General features: G+C 49.4%; 1 protein-coding gene across 1 annotated transcript in view; it reads left to right on the top strand.

Moving 5' to 3' along the window:
- The window catches only part of bahcc1a (BAH domain and coiled-coil containing 1a), a gene marked incomplete at its 5' end in the record, with an annotated part of 75,148 nt that overhangs the window by 19,142 nt on the left and 36,354 nt on the right, over positions 1 to 19,652 (top strand). Inside the window, one exon of the mRNA XM_080010023.1 lies at positions 18,748 to 18,930. Within this exon, the coding sequence (XP_079866149.1) occupies positions 18,748 to 18,930 (183 nt within the window). The remainder of the gene's footprint in view (positions 1 to 18,747; positions 18,931 to 19,652) is intronic.

Here is a 19,652-nt window from a genome sequence, read left to right as displayed (position 1 = left end):
AAAACGGACATTTAGAGACGACATGGCTTCAATTATACCACACGCGATAGTATATTCTGGGGCGGATTTTTAAAGTCGGTCTAAAGCACTGCTGCTGTAGCCAAAGCTCGAACATGTTTGACAAGTCCTGCCTGTGATGTCACGAAGTGGCAGTATAGGACCTTAAAATGGTAATCCGTGAGATTATTTTGTTCGAAAATCCCATGTCTGATATTCATCCCGTATTTATTTAGCTGGCACTAAACAAGAAACAGCCATTCAATGACGTTGAGTTCTTGCTCCTCTATGTGCTGTTTCCATTGTCGGTGGCGGGGTCCCCTTTTCCCCCGGCGAGGATACAAAGATCAGACAAGCACTAGAAGTGAAAGGCAGCTGCGTTGAATTTGATGACAAATTCATACATTCAAATTTATACAAATAACCTAGGACAACACAATCAAAAAGAAAATCAATCGGAAGACAGCGTACAGCCGAGAATAAATTGACTTTCTTCGAGCAGAGATCAGGGTAAACCCAGATGTTGAAAACGTTGGCGTTTTGAATGGAATTCTGGGACTTGTAGTGTAATCCACACAGCAACGCAGACAATCTCACGCATTTTCCACTTTTAAATTCATTTTTTTTCATCATCGTCATCGTGCAGGAACTGGTATGGAAGTCAAGGAGCCAGTATGGGTATTTAATATTTTTAAACAATACCCAGCCGTGGACACACTGACAAACATATGTGACTTGCAATGCCTCTTTACCAATTTTAAAGCTTTATACGTGTGTGTGTGTGTGTGTGTGTGTGTGTGTGTGTGTGTGTGTGTGTGTGTGTGTGTGTGTGTGTGTGTGTGTATGTGTGTGTGTGTGTGTGTGTGTGTGTGTGTGCGTGTGCGTGTGTGTGTGTTTGCCTTGTGTGTTCGAGATGTGCCACATCAAACGAAGGCGGCGAGCAGCTGTAAAGCATCTGTTAACTCAAATCAGATGCTGCGAGCCTGCCCACGTTTTGAACGCAAGCTGCAGATAAACACACGGCGGACGGCCACGCGTCCTTCCTGTTCGGGGTGCTGCTGGATACGTCGAGTAAGGAGACGTCCAGGAGACGAACGGCAGCCGTGCGGCCCCGTCCCAGGCCACTAGGTCATGGATCACGATGTCCCACCCTTCTCTGGCTTTGCCTTGGGACAAACATAAATTCATGTATATAAATAAATAATGGAAATAATGCATTATTTATGAGTTGATGGTTTTAATAGTCTGTTTCCAGTCCATTTTAATTGTCCTCAATTGCCAGCTCTTTTTTTTTTTATCTAATAAAAAAATAAATACAAATTAGAATTAAAATTATTTATTTTTGCCTGTTCTCCCCCAACTATTAAAGGTTAGGTTGGGTCAGGTTACACCCGCCTGACCGCCTGGAGAACAGATAGCAGGAGAGGAGAGGAGAGGAGCGTGTTTTACAGCCGCCTTTGTGTTACACTTCATTTGCTGGTGTTCCAGTGAAGATGACCTTCTCTCCTCTGTGGAGATCCCAGGAAACGCTCCCTAATTTCACTCGTCTCAGCCAAAGTGTGTTGCCGCAGATGTTGAGCAGGCCTACGTGGCGGCATTCCATGGTTGACCAGTATCAGTGGACAGGAGGCATAACTCAACTTTAGGGCGCACTCCGTCAGATATATTCCATGAAAGAATTCACTGTGCAATTTAGCTGACCTTGCGTGCGCAAGGCTGCTACACTGGTGACAAAGTTGGTTATCAGTGTGGGGCACACTCAGAGTGTTGGAGTGTCCTTACGGCTAAAATGCTTTGTTAATATTGAAGACGAGGAGGTTGTCAAGGACACACACATTCATGCACTCCATTACGCAGAATATGTTCTTTACAAAGTGATTCTGTGTATTCTTCGACCTTGGCCGACCAGGTGCCTCCTCCCTCCCTCCAAGTCTGTTTTTTAAGGTTATCGGGACGTAAAATTCTCCCTTTTGTGTTGTCCGGTGCCACAAATATGCAGCACTTATCCTTTGTTCCCGCGCGTTCCTGGGGCAAATCGTATTCAGGGCCACGGAAAGACCTTGGGCCGGGCCGGCCCGGCCCGGAGTGTCTCCGCTGGGTTATCTGCATCATCCCTCCTCCGCTCCTCTGGCGTGACACATCAGACGGAGCAAAGCCAGAGCAGGGAGCTGCCTCATGCTCCTCTCACGCACATCAGTCTAGGACTTTTATCACATTACACCGCAGAGAGAGAGAGAGAGAGAGAGAGAGAGAGAGAGAGAGAGAGAGAGACCAAAGGGACAGCAGCTCACCGCGCACTGCATCGCCCTCCATCGACCTGAAGGGGGCGCTGTAGAGGGAGTGAGGGACGAAAGAAGCACAGAGGGATGGGGGGGGGGGGACATTCTTCTGAGCCTCAGTTGCCAGAGGCATGCTGGGATACTGATTTATTGGTGGTTGTGTGTGTGTGTGTGTGTGTGTGTGTGTGTGTGTCTGACTCAATAAGACAGGATGTTCATTACACTTGCGTTCGTTGGGAAAAAAAAAATTCAAATAGAAGGAGGGAAGACAGGGGGGGATCAGTAAGTGGGCAATAGAAGAGGGCTTTTAAAATCCAACCCCTACCCCCTCCCACCCACCCTCAATAAACCCCCAAAGTTATTCCGTTCTGAAGCCAACGGATGACAGACTGAACAACGAGGGAGGGCGCGAGAGAGAGAGAGAGAGCGCGAGAAGCAATGAGGAAGGACAAAAAAAATGTGGAGCCGAGGAGCAGCAGGGGAAGGGAGAGCGGGCGACGGAGAGATGAGAGATGATGGAGAGAGTGTGAGGACGACGAGGGAAAGCTGAGGAGGGGGATGAGTGATGGGCTGGGCGAGGGGGGTGGGGGGGGGGGGGGGGGAAGACAGCAGGCGAAACGGAGCCTGATGAAGCCGCTCGCGGATCTCCGCGCTCTCGTGGTTATCGTGACGCGCCAAGCAGGGTGTGGAGGAGTCGTGTGTGTGTGTGTGTGTGTGTGTGGGTGTGGGTGTGGGGGTGGGTGTGTACGTGCGCCGATGTGTGAGTTAAGGCTGGACGCCGTGTCGTTATCGTACAGATATCGCGATTCGAGACTGTGTATTGTCCTGTGATTTTGGTCATCATAATATTGCATTAAACGTAGTAAAATGTCATCTTTGAGGCTCTGTTTTCTGGACTTCGTAGACTGTTGTCGCTGTTCTAATCAATGCCTGGTTATTGATTATTGATTTGATTGGAACAAATTGATATTGATTATTGATATTGAGGTATTCATCCCAAAAAAATCATGACGTTTGATTTTGCCACTATCGCCCAGCCAGTGTGCGTGCGTGCGTGCGTGCAGTGGGAGTGCGTGCGTGCCTGTGGCACTGAAATGTTTTGGGGTTTTTTTGTGTGTGTTTCTTTCCCCTATGCCTGCTGCTTACCCACGTTGTTCACGTCTCTCCAAAGCAAACCTCCTCGATTTGAGTTAGACAGAAACTCGGACGCCCGTGGTGAGTTAACGTCCAGCCACATCCGGGTACGTCTCCCAGCTAGAGAGAGAGAAAGAGAGAGAGAGAGAGAGAGAGAGAGAGAGAGAGAGAGAGAGAGAGAGAGAGAGAGAGAGAGAGAGAGAGAGAGAGAGAGAGAGAGAGAGAGAGAGAGAGAGAGAGAGAGAGAGAGAGAGAGAGAGAGAGAGAGAGAGAGAGAGAGAGAGAGAGAGAGAGAGAGAGAGAGAGAGAGAGAGAGAGAGAGGGAGGCGGACCACCCAGCACTTGTTAAGAAGGATGGTGTTTGATGTGGCAGCAGCATATGTGCGCGGTGCATGGGCACAATCTCGGCAAAAACACACTTTTACTGCCAGGGCCCGTGTGACGGCTTTACCCCCCTCGTCCCTGGAGCCGAATCATGTTAAAAAGAGCGTCGTGGGGAGATGGAGGGAGAGAGAGAAAGAGAGAGAGAGAGAGAGAGAGAGAGAGAGAGAGAGAGAGAGAGAGACACACACACACCCGCCTCCTATGCCGGGCTGTGCCAGGCTTGGAGCTGGGGCACCCTCGGGGAGGGAAAACAACCTGCCCAGTCAAACCACATCTCAATTAACTAGTTCAGTTCAAAAGTTAACGGGGGACTAATTAGGGAGAATTGTGATCGTTTTAATCTGCCTTCTCCCACCGCCAGGCGTGTTCTGGTGTCGACGCCGGCGGTTTCCTTTTTCTTCTTCTGTTTTCTGTCTGCGTCGGCTGAAAACGCAGCGGCGCGGGCCAGCGTTTCCACCCATCCATCCATCTATCCAGATATCCATCCATCTTCCCATCCATCCATCCTACCATCCATCCTGCCATCCTACCATCTATACATCCATCCATCCACCCATCTGTCCATTCATCCATCCTACATCTACCCATCCTACCATCCACTCATCCATCCATCCATCATCCATCCACCCATCTACCCATCCATCCATCCATCCCACCATCCATCCAGCCATCCAACCATCCATGCATCCACCCATTCATCCATCCTACATCTACCCATCCAACCACCCATTCATCCATCCATCCAACCGTCCATCCATCCTGCCATCCATCCATCATTCCATTCATCCATCTATCCACCCTACCATCCCTCCATCCTACCATCCATCCATCATTCCATTCATCCATCCTACCATCCATTCATCCATCCTTCCATCCATCCCTCCATCCTTTTGGCTGGCGACATAAAACCGATGGATTTAGACTGATCACTCATCAGCTGTGAAACAAACCAGATCCAGAACATTCCATCTGATGTTTTCCAGTGGAACCAGAGAACCATGAAAATCCCACTTTCGGGACTGGAAATCGAGAGACCTGTGAGAAAGAAGGCTGGAAAAGTCGGGCGACGCCTGATTTTAGTCATATCTTCTGCAGCTATTTCCTGTTAGTTCCCTTGTGTTGCTTGTCCCACTGATTGCATTTTATTCATGCCAAATGGGAGGTTTAGTGCCCAGCTATTGGCCCAATGGAGTCTCTTTTTTTTATCACCATCATATTCCGGGGCTGGTTTTTATTTTTCAAAACTACAGTGTGCCCTGATGGTTGACAGTGCGCCTGGAGCGAGAGAGTTTGTAAGTTACAACTCAAAGTACAAATTGTATCCCTGCGTTTGAGGAGGGTTCGGTGCATTGGCTGCTGCCATCAATAAAAGATATGCGTGCTGTATGACACAATCATAGTCGGGCTGCTTTGAGTCCTGGAGCCAAATGCAATGTGTTTAAAATCAGGTTGACAGCTACAGAGGGAGGGAGAAAGAGAGATAGAGGGAGGAAGCGGAAGAGAGTCGGAAAGAGAGCGAGAGAGAGAGAGAGAGAGAGAGAGAGAGAAAGCTAGAGGTGAGAAATTCTTCTTTGACTCAGATCTCTTTCCATGGGATGTGCGTGTTCTGTGTTTTTTTACTCTGCTTCATTTGACGGCCATGATAATTTAAGTTCCTGCATGGTTGATGAGCTGGGTGTGTGTGCGTGTGTGTGCGTGTGCGCGTGTGTGTGTTTGTGTGCGTGTGTGTGTGTTTGTGTGCGTGCGTGCGTGCGTGCGTGTGTGTGTGTAAAGAACTCCGGGATGTTGGGATGCGGTGTGAAGTGTGAAGGACTGCCCCGTCACACACTGGGACCAAGCAAAATCCCTCTTCCTCCTCCTCCTCCTCCTCCACCTCCTCTCCCAGGCCTTTTACGTTCATCTCTTCCTCTGAAAGATCCAAAATGCTGGGAAGAAACGTGTGTCATACACAGGGGAGACCAAAATAACGTTTATGGGCTCAGAAGCAGCCTTGAAATCATTTTCCATATCAGTGCAAACGCATGGGCCCTGTGGGGGAGTAAATCAGATTTTCTCCCCCCTGTGCCAATGGGAAACATCATGGGAAAGAAAACAGATTGGATTGTTAGGAGATGGCCTCACGCAGCTGTGGGCGGTCTTTTGGAGTTTGTGTGTGTTTAGGTGTGTGTGTGTGTGTGTGTGTGTGTGTGTGTGTGTGAAAGAGAGCGAGCGAGAGAGAGAGAGAGCGCGAGTAAGAAACAGAGCAAAAAAGACAAAAAATAAAAAATAGAGAGAGAGAAAGAAGGTCTTTATTGGGGATTGTTTGGCGACCTAATGTGTGAGAGTTGAGATGGATGAGCCCCACTATGGTAATCATGATTTCATGGCTCGGGAATAAGGAGCCAGGACGGAACAAATGGCCCTGAAACGCTCTCTTGTTACAGCGGGTCAGTCAACAAGCGCTATCACCCGAGTTTGGACAGATAACAAGTGCTTCTCCTTGAGGAGCGTATATAGCTCCACTGTATACAAAAAAAAAAAAGAGTGTTGTCGGCCCTGTTAGATCTCAGCGAAATGTCATCTCTTTATGGGCCGAGAGACAAAGGGAAATGCGTAGCAGGAAGTGATGCCGATAATAATGTGGACGTCCAATGCTGGCGGTCTACGTAGTATATCACTACTTCGTCGCCATCCGTATTGACGGAGAAATTGTCTCAAAGCGGCTGTCGCGCGGTGCATTTTAAGGGGGCCGCTCCATGGAAGCCCTCAAGGCGACGCGCTGGTGCCTCTATCCAGTTGATCTGGGTTCGACTGTTTAATCAAAACGACCAAAATGTTCTGTGCGGCCATTACTGTCCATGAAAACAAAGCCTTACGCTAGATCACTCTCCCTCCCCGCCGTGTCGTCCCGTGTCCTCGCGTTAACCTTTAGGGGCCCGGAAGAAAGTCGTAGTCATCGCCCGATCCATCTATCCACCCAAGCGGTGGCTTTAAGCCGTCCATAAATCATCTTTTACTTTCCCGAAATTTCAAGAGCAATAATTTTGTGTATTATGGCAAACAGGACAGCCGTACTTTTTTTTTTTTCGCCGAAGATGCCCCCGCACTTCCCTGACGCTCCCCGTAGATCTTTCACCATCAATTTATGTCAGGACATTCCCCCGACCACGCAAGGCAAATCCAAGTCATTTTCTGGTCTTTGCAGGGGGGTGGGGCTAGAAGGAGACAAGGAAGAGTCCAAAGTTCATGATTAAAGTTTTCCTTCAAGCAGGTAGCAAGTCATGGAAAAGTTAAACTGTGATGGGAATAGCAAGCTGTGGTTAAAGAGAAATTACTGGGTGCTGAGTGTCCAGACCAGAGGGAAAATTCCTCTGTTCTGGTTTTGTTTGGGTTTTCCGGTGACATCACAGCTGTCTGAAGTTAAAATGCCCAGAGAGAGTGGGAGTAAACGATTGAATGGGATGTATCGAACGAGGCGAGTTTGGTGATTTTGTGTTGTGACACGTCCTTCCTGTGTGTACCGAAGAATCAGTCTGTGTGTTTAAGTGTATGTGCACATAGGAATATGGTGTGTGTGTGTGTGTGTGTGTGTGTGTGTGTGTGTGTGTGTGTGTGCGCGTGGGTGTAAAATGGGAGCTGGTGGGGTTGGAGCTCATTATGGACCCGGCCTCCTGGTCCTGCTTTCATTTAGCGTCAGTCATCCCACCTCCTCCATTCTAGTCCCGGAAAATCTGCCTTCCTGCTCGTCTCTCTGCGTCCCAGGAGTGGAGGCTGGTGACTCAGCACCCTACTCCATTTTCACACAAGCTGCAGCAAGCGGTCCCAGCCACACCCAACTCAAATCCGCTGGCCTGAACACCCACTGAAAGGATGTAGTGGCTTTAACTAACCTTCTAGCCTCTCCATTTTGCCTGACGACTTAGATATGTTGTTTACGGTACATGACCCCACTTTGCCCCCACCTCGATGGTGATGACTTTTGGTGATGACTATTGGTGCGTTCATAATACATTTACACAAAATAAATTATTGAGAAACAATCAACAGTTTACCAAGCAGCTAGGGGCACTGGAACACCTAGAACAGTCTATGGCGTTCAGAAAATGTTATATGCAGCCCTAAAGTCACCATTTAAATTTATCACGATATTACGATAGCCAAAATTGAGTCCACAAAGAGGGCACGGCGTTCACCCCTGACCCCCAGCCTCTCCTCCACCCCCATTACTAATCACTGTGAATATCTTACTGTCTGTGGGAAGCCTCGCCTTCCCACTTTAACAAATATCTGGCTTGGACGCTGGCTGTGTGTGTGTGTGTGTGTGTGTGTGTGTGTGTGTGTGTGTGTGTGTGTGTGTGTGTGTGTGTGTGTGTGTGTGTGTGTGTGTGTGTGTGTGTGTGTGTGTGTGTGTGTGTGTGTGTGTGTGTGTGTGTGTGTGCGTGTCCAGACGGTTATTTATCGCAGCCATAAAATGTGTCTTTAGCAGCAACGGTTCCAGACATTGCTCTCCTTTCCCGTCTGCCCTCACCAACACCACCCTGACACCCCGGCCCCCCGTCCCCCTTTCAGTCTGCAGAGGTGGAGCCCCCCCCTGACAATGATAATCTCCCCCCGCCACACGCACACACACACACACACACACACACACACACAAATATGGCATTTGTTCCCTCCATCACTGTAGATGGATGGATGGATGGATGGATGGATGGATGGATGGTGGGATGGATGGCTGAATGGATGGATGGATTGATGGATGGTGGGATGGATGGCTGAATGGATGGATGGCTGAATGGATGGATGGATGGATGGATGGGTGGATGGATGGATGGATGGATGGATGGATACAAAGATGAGGAAGACGAATCACACAGAAGACATGCAGAAAGGGGACAAAAAGAGACGGTTAGTGATAGGAAAGGAGAAGTAATGACAGAAGTATACTGTTTCGCGTATACTGGATCATCGCTGCCTCAGCCTCCGCCCCGACCAGAACAAAACCCTCCTCAGAGACCGTCCTTGCTGCGGAGCCTCTGCACCAGCCCAGCCTGTGTGCCTCCATTGTTGCCGTCAGGCTCCCTGCCAAGCCGGGACGAGCCTGTCGGGATAATTTGTTCAGGATTAGAATCTATCCCCATCGTGTCAACCGGTATATTGTATAAACAGCAGGGCGAAGCGGGTGGGGCTGGTGAGGTGGGTGGGGCGCTACCGGCTCACCTCCTCCTTGTGCTCGTTCTATTATTTGCATAGCACTTATGGAGATAGGTGCGTTTACATCAGTTGCGTCAAGGAATATTAATGTGTCTACCCAATTGTTTTCATGTTCAAATGTTCAGTGCCAGTAATGGCTTCTCTGCAATAGGGAGATGTGGCAGTTTCGCCTACCACACACCACCGACACAGAGACAGACAATCGGGTAGAAAACACACAAGTTTTATTGTGTAGACGGGGCTTAAGAGAACCAGCCCCGGAGCAGATGGACACAGGTCATGACAGGGCTCCTCTCCTGAGTGTGTGTGGGGATGGGGGTTTTACCTGTTGCTCATTAGACCAACCAACAAGCAACAGGTATGCAGCCACGCTGATCCTGGGTCCCCAATTATCTAGATCCAGGTCAGGTGTTGCTGCTCAAACCACACCATCCCCACACCACATACCCCCGACACCAAACTGAGGGTAGGAAGAAGACCTGGCCGAATTCAACCCCCCCCCAAAAAGAAAAAAATTGCCTAAATTATAGACTCTGCCATAGGGTAACTATACCTAAAAATGCGGACTCTGACCCAGAGTTATTACACCTAAAATAAATAAAACACCAGACTCTGAAACAGGGTTCCCATACCTTAAACCAACTGCTGGGGGACCTGGTTCCCCGGAACAGCACGGCCCACCGGCTTCCTTCCCCCAGGGCGACAATGCAGACTCCCCTCCTCTCTTCCGGAGCGTGGGCCCTCGAGCTGCTGTGTTGGCCGGTGGAGGCGTGGCCGGGCTTGGCTGTTGTGGGGGCTGCTTGAAGGGGTGGTCTGGCTGCTGGGCTGTTGACGAGCCTGTGCGCGATCCCCTCTGCAAGACAGGCAAACATTAGGAAAGCTCCCTGCCCCGAGTTGGAGCAATCAGCGCCGCGCGGGAGCTGATTCGGCTGATTCGAGGCAGCTTGGCGGCCGCAGGAAAGGGAGCTGTGCTGCCGTCTGCAGCCGGGGCTTGACCACGGCCCTTGGTCCACCACAGTAGACATGTATTATTAGAAGTTGGATTTTATGGCGCTATTATAGGTTTCCTCCAGCACACACTGCCACCTTGGACCCTCCACTGGATGTGATCCCTTTTTTTCAACACTTATCTCTGCCCCTCCATCCCTCCCTCCCTCCCTCCCTCCATCCATTCATCTGTTTCTCATCCTCCCTCCCTCCCCTCCCTGTTTACTCCCACCCCCGCGTTGACCACATCCACTACACTCACTCCACAGAAACGCAGTTTGGAGAGTGTTGGAGGCATGTGCTGCTGCCACTTTCACCCACCCCTGCTTTCTCTCTGTCTCTCTCTGTCTCTCTCTCTCTCTCTCTCTCTCTCTCTCTCTCTCTCCCTCCCTCTCTCTCATTCTCATTTTTTCTCACCCATTCTCCCCGCTATCTCCGCTTTCTCTAGCTGCCTCTCCCTCTCCCTCACCTTTTCCGGTCAGTCTGTCCTTCAATTCCCCGACCTCCTTTGGGACGAGACGAGGCCCCGTCTCGAAAGTTGTGGCGGGGGTCCCTCAAACTCCCCACAAACCAGCCACAGACCCACCCACCCACTTACCCACCCACCCACAAAATGACAGGGAGGGAGTTTGTAAAGGGGTTTGGGTGGTGAGGGGGCGGCAAGCAACAACAACAAGGGGAAAAAAGGCCTGCCACAGTTGTTTCCGAAGCGAGGAGGAATTTGGCTACCAGTTAGACTAATGTTTTCAAGATGACTTTGACTGTTTGAAGGAAATCCCCCCACTTTAGTCGCCATTTGAAAATTCCTTCTGGTGTTTTATTGTAAGGAAGTAGGTGCCGGCTTAGTCAGCGGCCCTTCAGGGAAGCTTGTGCAGTCTGTCTGGGGCCGTTGGTGAGAGCAGTCGCTGGATCCCCCGTTAGGGAACAGGGGCTTGGCGTACGAACACACTGGTACTTATGAGCTTGTACGGCGGTTTGTAAAGTCCAGCTCAGTTGTACTTGGTCGGCCGTCTGAATTCCCAAAACAGAACGCGGAGCACACTTGCGAGGAAAACTCTGATCGTACAGACGCAGGGAAGTCCGAGAGAAAAGCACACCAGCAGCTATGTTTTTATTAGGTAAGTAACCCTTGAATTTCATTTTCTTGCCTCATGTTCCAAGGCTAACGCCCCAGAATAATAGAAAGTCTAAACCGCTAAGACCGCAAATCAGGCCTCATGATCTCTGTACGCTTTTATTTGACTTAAAGATGAAAACTCTTCTCAGAGACGTACTCCTAATGTAATATAAATTGCTCGGCGAACGTAAGTCACGGCGTCTTGTCTTGCTGTGTCAGGGAGTTAACAGGATGCTGGCATTCGCTACTGAAACCCAGCCCCTGGGTTCTCTGCAGCTTTAGCGAAAAGAGGCAAAAAAAAAAAGGTTGTTTATTCTTTGATCATCTGCCTCTCGCCGATATTGATTTAATTTACTTGACAAGGGGAAAGGCAGTGCGTTTTCTCACAGGAGATGACAGAGCGGCGACTCTGGGTGCTGTAGTCATAAAACGTTTGTTCTACGGGGCTGGGGAGGCTGGCTACCACATGGTCGCGACCGCTGACTCCGCAGTTTAAACAGGCTTGTGGTTGTTGCCTCATTTACTAAAAAAGGTGGTGGTGGGGGGGGGTGATCAGTGTGTGTGTGTTGGTGTTTGTCAGTCGGTCTTCGGGGGGGTGTGCATGGGTTGCAGCGGGCTGCCATCCCTTCAATGTGTCCCTCTATGCCTGGGAGCAGGTTGATGGAGTCACACCTACAGCCTTTTGTCGCTGTCTCTCCCTCGCCGTCCTCTGTTGGGCGTCCTTGTCTGGATGACAGGTCCATCCTACCCTGAAGGCAGCCGTCTGCAGATAAGACATATGGCGGGAGACTTCCTTGGCTCGTTTTTCAAGAGCTGGCAGGGAAATGCGATACCCGCAGAAACGCTATTGTTAATTGTGTCTTCTCCCTCACAAAAGACCTGGACGATAGATAGATGGATGGCTGTGTCTGCGTGTGCACATTTTAGACTCTAGAGCACCGATTCCCAACCTTTTTCACATCAAGGACCCCTCAGTGTGATATGCACGAGGACCCAATTTGATACAGTTTTGGCTCTGGGACCTGAATATTTTTTTATTGTTACAGTAGCTCTGATTTAGTGGCTTTACTGTAGTTTAGGAGATAAAAGTGAAAATCATCTTGCTGGGGACCCCCTGGAACCTCTTGAAGGACCCCCTGGTGAGTCCCCGGACCCCACGTTGAGAGCTGATGGTGTGTGTGTGTGTGTGTGTGTGTGTGTGTGTGTGTGTGTGTGTGTGTGTGTGTGTGTGTGTGTGTGTGTGTGTGTGTGTGTGTGTGTGTGTGTGTGTGTGTGTGTGTGTGTGTGTGTATCTTCTGACCCAAACTCCCCGCCAATCCCTTTATATCCTCTTATTGTCTAACATCTCGTTAAGCACCCAATAACCACTTACCACACCGCCAGGGAAGATGGGACGCTGGGGCAGATTAACAACCCAAACAGACCAGAGATTACGGCACCTTCCTCTCCCCAGTCACGACGCTTAAAAGCGGATTAGGTGTTTGGGAGGCGGGCACGTGCATCACCAGGTCCCAGGTGGAAGCGTCTTGTTGCCGAGCATCAGCGTTGCTGACCAGTTGCACCCGTTTGCAGGTGTTCTAATGGCTCGCATGCAGCCTGCCGCCGTATCCCTGCCGTTCCCATGGCAACCGTGTGTCGTCCTCTCCCCGCTGCTCCGCCTCCCTATCTGCTGCTCACTACAGGCCGTCATCACGGGGCTTCTGCCCAGGGATGAAGTGTCGGTGTGTGTGTGTGTGTGTGTGTGTGTGTGTGTGTGTGTGTGTGTGTGTGTGTGTGTGTGTGTGTGTGTGTGTGTGTGTGTGTGTGTGTGTGTCTGTGTGTCTGTGTGTGTGTATATATATATATACATATATACTACATATACCTGGATTGTCAGGATACATTTAGTGTACATAATCTGAAAGGCTTGGATGCAGTTTTTAACCATTTATATGACGTGCTGAGAAAATGAAACATTTGAAAATATGTTATTTATATTCTGATTTAGTGATTTACCTTAATGATTGAAGAGTTTTTTGTGACATTTCAAGTCTACATGATACCAACTGACCTTAAAAAACACCTATAGATGCATTGTCGTGTCTTTTTATGTGTGTGTGTGTGTGTTTTTGTGACCACCCATCCGCCAGTTGAAACGGGATGTTTTGATCCAGGTGAGAGATCTAGCCAGTAGTCATCCCCCGTACCCCGCCCCCACCGTTTGGCTGGTGCTCCCAGTCTGTTAATTGTCTAATAGGATCAATCTCGCTGTCCAGGAATCGGCGCTGATTAGGACGCACATGACCCGATTTTCTTAAGCGTCCACGCGAACGTGCCGCAAGCGCCACTTAATACCTGGAAAGATAAATAAACCGGCCTTTCCAAAAAAAAGGAAAAAAGGTGAGGGCAGAGAAAGCACAGACGTTTACGAGGAGCCGGCTTAGCAGCAGCAGGCTCCGCGGATCCACGTCGTCCCTTTTAATAAGCTGCTAAATAAACAGCGGCGGCGTCCCGACAGCCTCGGACCTCCGCTCCCACTCCTCCTGGTTGCTGCCGCTTTGGTTGGCAATGAGAACCAGACGCAGCCGGGGCACCGGGCTCTGGGTTTTTATGGCCTGTGTGTTTTCTCTCTGTCGCCTCTGCTTCATTAAGCCTTAATTCATCGGGCGGCGAGGGCGTCCCGTTTCGGAAAGGCCAGCTTGGTTCGCCGTGCCGCCTTAAACGGCGGCATTACGAATCCATGTGGACTGTATGGAAAGGAGGGAAGAGAACTAGAGAGAGGTAAAAGGGGCTGTGGGATAACTCCGGTATTTATGATCACTTGGAGTGATGCAAAGCCCCAAAATCTGTTGAAATTGATCCAGTATTGAGAGAACGGCTTCAGAAATTGCTGTCGCTAAAGAGAGCGGTCGCGATTGTCCCTTTGTCCGCCGAAGCTGTTCCCTCAATACTGGAATAACAGATTCTGATGCCAGTCGCTTAGGCCAACTCCCAATTATTGAAAAATCCGGTCAATTAAAGAAATACCCACACTCTCCTTGAAGCAAAGCTTTGGGTCGCCCTGCTTAGAGTGCGTGGAGTGTAGGAGGCAGAGGGCACCAAAACAGAGATGGATGCAGAGATGGCAGACACAGCGGGCGGGGTTAGGGCTTTGGGAGTGACAGACCGTGCAGTCAGCAGGACCCAATGTGACAAAGGTGACTTGACCGTTGCATTGTTATGTTGCACCAAACACTGTATTTATCACGGGACTGTCATAGTTAAATCATCCCCTCGGCTGCCGTAACTCCACACGGCACCGCGGATTGAGTTCTGGCCCCGTTGTATTCTGGTTATATCTAGTCATGGTGCGTTAATAAGTGCACGCATGAGGCTGAAGCATCCTCGGAATCTTTTTTTTTTTTTTTCCCCGGCTATTCCATCCACATCTAGCTGGGAACAATCTGTTTTTTTCATCTTCTCCACCCGCTGCCCTTCCCGTTGAGGACGTGTCTGCCTGCGGGGCAGTCGCAGCTTGGTGTTTCGGCAAGGGCTTCACGCCCCCCTCCCCTTCTCTCTCTCTCTCTCTCTGTCTCTCTCTCTCTCTCTTGTGGGGCAAGCCCGTTAATAATTCAGAAGGATTAGCTGATTTATATGGGCTGGGGCACAGAGTGGAGCTTGGGGTTCCTGAGGGCGACACGCGGAAAGGGGGCTAAGGAGTGTGCGGAGGGCGGCACCGTATAGGATGGATGCCTCAGTCGGCAGTGTGTTGTGGCTGTCAGTTAAGTGAATGTCTGGCTGTAACCCCCCTGCCACTCCCCAAACAGAGCTCTGCTATGAGTGCTCCAGAGGGACTGTGGCGATGTGATGCTGGCAGGGGAATTGGGTAGGAAAGTGGGGGTGGTTTAAAATAATAGCTCGAATAGTGTATTTTACCATCCTACCTTGGTTTGTGTAAAGCCTGCACAAGGCCCAGACGGGCACAGCTTTCTGGTTTGCTACCCAGCCATGGAAATTGCCATTACTGATTCTTAGCATCAATCTAGGCTTTGGCAATCTCCCACTTTCCATCCTACGATGGGTTGTTTTTTTTTCCGGAATTGAGTCTTAATTCAAAGCACAAAGAAGACCTGCCCCAAAGTCATCACAGAGAGGAGTATTCCTTCCCCTTGAGGAACATTCGTTGCTCTCTGTGCTAAAGCGGCAAGCCATTTTTTGTCGCAGGTAGTAAGCGATATTGAACAGTGACGGTGTCGGTTAAATCTGACCATGAGTTTGGTGCAGACACGCACGGTCAAGCAGCCGGCACAAGGTTGTGTCTGGAGACTGAACCAAGGAATTATGGGGAATTTCCCCTTTGAGGGGTCATGTAGATACATCATTTTGTGTATATAAATGGATACCAATGGATATACAGTAGGTGCCTCTGTTATCTGTGTTTTTCATGTGTGTGTGGAGGAGAGTATAACAGATGGCAAAGAGAAGTGAACCACAGATTGAAAAAGAACAAGTGAGATTAAAGGAGGAGAGAAATATTGTGTTTATCTGTGTGTGTGCGTGCGTGCGTACATGCGTGCGTGCTGTGGTCTATGAGCCGTGAGCTGTTCCTTGCAGCAGCAAGCCGCAGAGTGATTGCTGCCTCCTTGCCAAATGTATGGAGGAAGAGAACGTGCCGGCGTTATCCAGCTTCAGCCATCACTGTCAGAGCACGAGCGCAGGAGCCGGTCGTGTTCGGACTGAGAAGCATCCGACTGAATCAACCCCCGAGCGCCGCCGGTCAACAGTAACGGCTGTTAGCGCGTCCTTGCCGCATCCATAGGTGGCTCCGCACACAATGGCGACCCTCCATTGTGACTCCAGCAGGGAGCGTGCACGTGCACGCTCCTCCAGGCAGCCTCCATACATATGCATGAGGCTGCACAGCCGGGACTGGGGAGGGGGTGAACGTGCGAAAGCGCCGGGTACCCGGGTCCCTCGCTCAAGTGCACCGGCGGGCGTGTTCTTAATGGGAAAGCAATTTAAGCAGTGGTTAATCAGTGTGTTTTCTCTAGCCGGCCCCGCGACGCATAATAGACAATCAGCCCCCAGCGGTTCGGGCGTTACTTCGAATGGTCAATTACCTATCACGGCCGTGTTAAACACACGGCTCGACCAGCCGGCGAGAGACCGGACCACCACTGATATTCGTGGCGTTCAGGAACAAAACAGAGCAGCGCTATGAGGACGGAGGGAGGGAGCGGAGAGAGAGGGAGGTGTGATATTTCATACGCTCGTGTTTTAAGTATTACTTGTAGCTGTCGCTGATATTTTTCAACTGTTTACTATTATATATGTTATATTTCACCGTCATTTTCACACCATTTTTTTCTTTCTACCTGTATTTGTTCTACCTGCTTTGTCAATGCAATTCATGTGTGGTCATGCCAGCACAGCCTTGTTGAATTGAATTGGAGACAATCGAGAGAGAGAGAGAGAGAGAGAGAGAGAGAGAGAGAGAGATTTTTTCTTTAGATTTGAAAAAAACCCATTTATTTGCATATTTTTCAAGGATATCTCTAACAATAAGCATTCATAAGAGACAAATTAAACATCCAACTCAACCAAGGACGCAAAGAAAAAAGTAAATTAACAATATTCAAAAAGTAAATCGATAAATAAATAAATAAGAATAAAAATTGAAATAAATAAAAAGAAATAAAAATAAAAATAATTAAAACACAACAAATAAAAAAAACAGTGAGAGAGAGGGAGAGAGAGACAGGGAGAGAGAGAGAGAGGATATGGAATGGATAGATGGAGAATACAGTTATAGTGGCTGATGAGAGCGGAAGATGGGAGAGGAAGAATAGAACAAAGGAGGTGAGAGGAGAGGAGGTGAGAGGAAAGGAGGTGAGAGGAGAGGAGGTGGGAGGAGAAGGTCATTGCGATAAAGCAGTGTGGGATAAATTTAGAGAGGGGGGGGAGTGGGAGAGATAGAGAGAGAGAGAGAGAGAGAGAGAGGGGTGAGGAGAAAGGATTGACGCTGAGAAGATGTAACGAAAGCGGGGGGGTATACCGCTGTCAGCTGGCCTGAGACAGGGAGAGAGGGATGGAAAGAGAAAGAAGGAGGGACGGAGCGAGCGGGGAAGGGAGGGAGGGAGGGAGAGGCTGAAATGGGGCAGAGCAATAAGAGAGATTGAGGGCATGAAAGTGAGAGATGGCGAGCATAAGATAATGGAGGGAGGGAGAGAAATTGAGAAAGGGACACCGGGGAATAGCAGCCAGAGTGTGAGAGAGAGGGGGGGGGGAGAGAGAGAGAGAGAGAGAGAGAGAGAGAGAGAGAGGGGGGGGGGGAGTGAGCCTGAGAAAGTGTACTCAGCTGTGAGATGAGACCTCCGTCTGCCCACAGGGAGAAGTGGTGTGAGGGGAGAGGGGGGAGGCGGGTGGAGGATGGAGGGGGCGGACAAATCTCTCCATCTCTCTCTCTCTCTCTCTCTCTCTCTCTCTCTCTCTCTCTCTCCCTTGCTCTCTCTATCCCACACACATACATACATACAAAAAGACACAAACACACTTCCCAGGGCAGCGATCAGATCTTTTTTGGTTTAGTGATTCGGCCTCAGGGGGTCCGTCTCTAAAACCTCTGTCTGAATTGGCCCACAAGTCCACTATAGCAGGGGGTTCTCAATGTAGGGTCACTGGGGACCCACAGGGGATCCTTCAGGAGGTCCCAATGGGTCCTAGGCAAAATTATTAATAGTTAAACTAAAATATGGTATGGAGGGTTGAACTGAATCATATGTAACAATATGCCTGTCTGTCTGTCTGTCTGTCTGTCATCTATCTATCCATCTATTTTTCTATCTATCTATCTATCTATCTATCTATCTATCTATCTATCTATCTATCTATCTATCTATCTATCTATCTATCTATCTATCTATCTATCTATCTATCTATCTGTCTGTCTGTCTGTCTGTCTGTCTGTCTGTCTGTCTGTCTGTCTGTCATCTATCTATCTGTCTGTCTGTCTGTCTAGTCTGTCTGTCTATTATCTATCTATCTATCGATCTATCTGTCTGTCTGTCTGTCTGTCTGTCTGTCTGTCTGTCTGTCTGTCTGTCTGTCTGTCTGTCTGTCTATCTATCTATCTATCTATCTATCTATCTATCTATCTATCTATCTATCTATCTATCTATCTATCTATCTATCTATCTATCTATCTATCTATCTATCTATCTATCTATCTATCTATGTCTGTCTGTCTGTCTGTCTGTCTGTCTGTCTGTCTGTCTGTCTGTCTGTCTGTCTGTCTGTCTGTCTGTCTGTCTGTCTGTCTGTCTGTCTGTCTGTCTGTCTGTCTGTCATCTAGATTAATGCCAATGTAAAATTTGGCCCAGACCTTTTTCCACAATGTGAGGTGTGAAATATTAAAACTTGCCATTTGGGTTAGGGTTAGGGAGTGATGAACCTATGTTGTTGAATCTCGAATTGGACATTGTGATGACATATCGATAACATGTAAAAATCCCCTTGTGATCTCATCCCGGTGATAATAAATCCGTCGGTATCGCCCTACGCCTCCCTCTGTCTAAGGTGTGGGAATACTGGAGGATTGAATGCCGTGGTGTGATATCTCCTCCACCCACTCGCATTGCACAAGCTGTCCTAAAATCCTAACTATGTCTTCTCCACCCCCTCCACTCCCCGCTGTGAATCCAGGCAGTGGACTGATGGGCAACTCCTCCGCCTCCTTCATGGGAACCTTCTTGGCCAGCAGTCTGGGGTCTCCCCCCTCCCATCCGACTCACCCGTCCCGGCCGCCGTCCTCCCCGTCCTCGCCCTCCTTCCGTGGCGGACCCCACTCCAGCGCCTCGCAGATCTGGTTCCCCCATTCACACGAAGGTACACACACACACACACACACACACCCACACACACACACACACACACACACACACACACACACACACACACACACACACACACACACACACACACACACACACACACACAGACACACACAAACTACTATTCAGGGTGTTATAGTGTGTATGATGGGGCTGGGTCAAATACAGTGATATTGTTTTTACGCATTCTTCAATATTGTTCATTTTGACAATGTTTTGGGGATGGCAATTGCTTCATGAGCATACCTTTAAGGACAACATTTTACTACATCTCAATATTACGAGGCGGTCCGAGACGAAATCTCGTCTTCTATCGTAATTCAGATAGTACAGCCAAATGGTTGTCAACGTGGGGTTGTCAAAATGGCTGTCAACAGGTTTCCAGGGGGCCGTCTCCAGGAAAAACGATGAAAAGTCAAACTGGCGTGTGAGACAGGATGGAGTTGTGTGAGAGAACGAGTAGGTTTTACAGCCCAAACGGCCTTGCATGGTAAACCGCACACGCGCGCGCACACACACACACACACACACACACACACACACACACACACACACGTGCCGATCACGCGATCTTGCGTCTTGGTTTTGGTGGGTGGGGGCGGTGGGCAGAGCTTTGCGGAGTGTATTGTTACTCCGGCGGCGTGTATTTTTAAAACGGTGTCAAGTTTCCACCAAACTACGCCTTGTAATCATCTAACGAGGGCCAGGCTCCCACCC

This window comes from Zeus faber, assembly GCF_960531495.2.
Source record: "Zeus faber genome assembly, chromosome: 11".
In the NCBI taxonomy this organism is placed as follows: Eukaryota; Metazoa; Chordata; class Actinopteri; order Zeiformes; family Zeidae; genus Zeus; species Zeus faber.
Note: the sequence above shows the minus strand (reverse complement) of the source record. Positions and strands in the feature narration are given on the sequence as shown.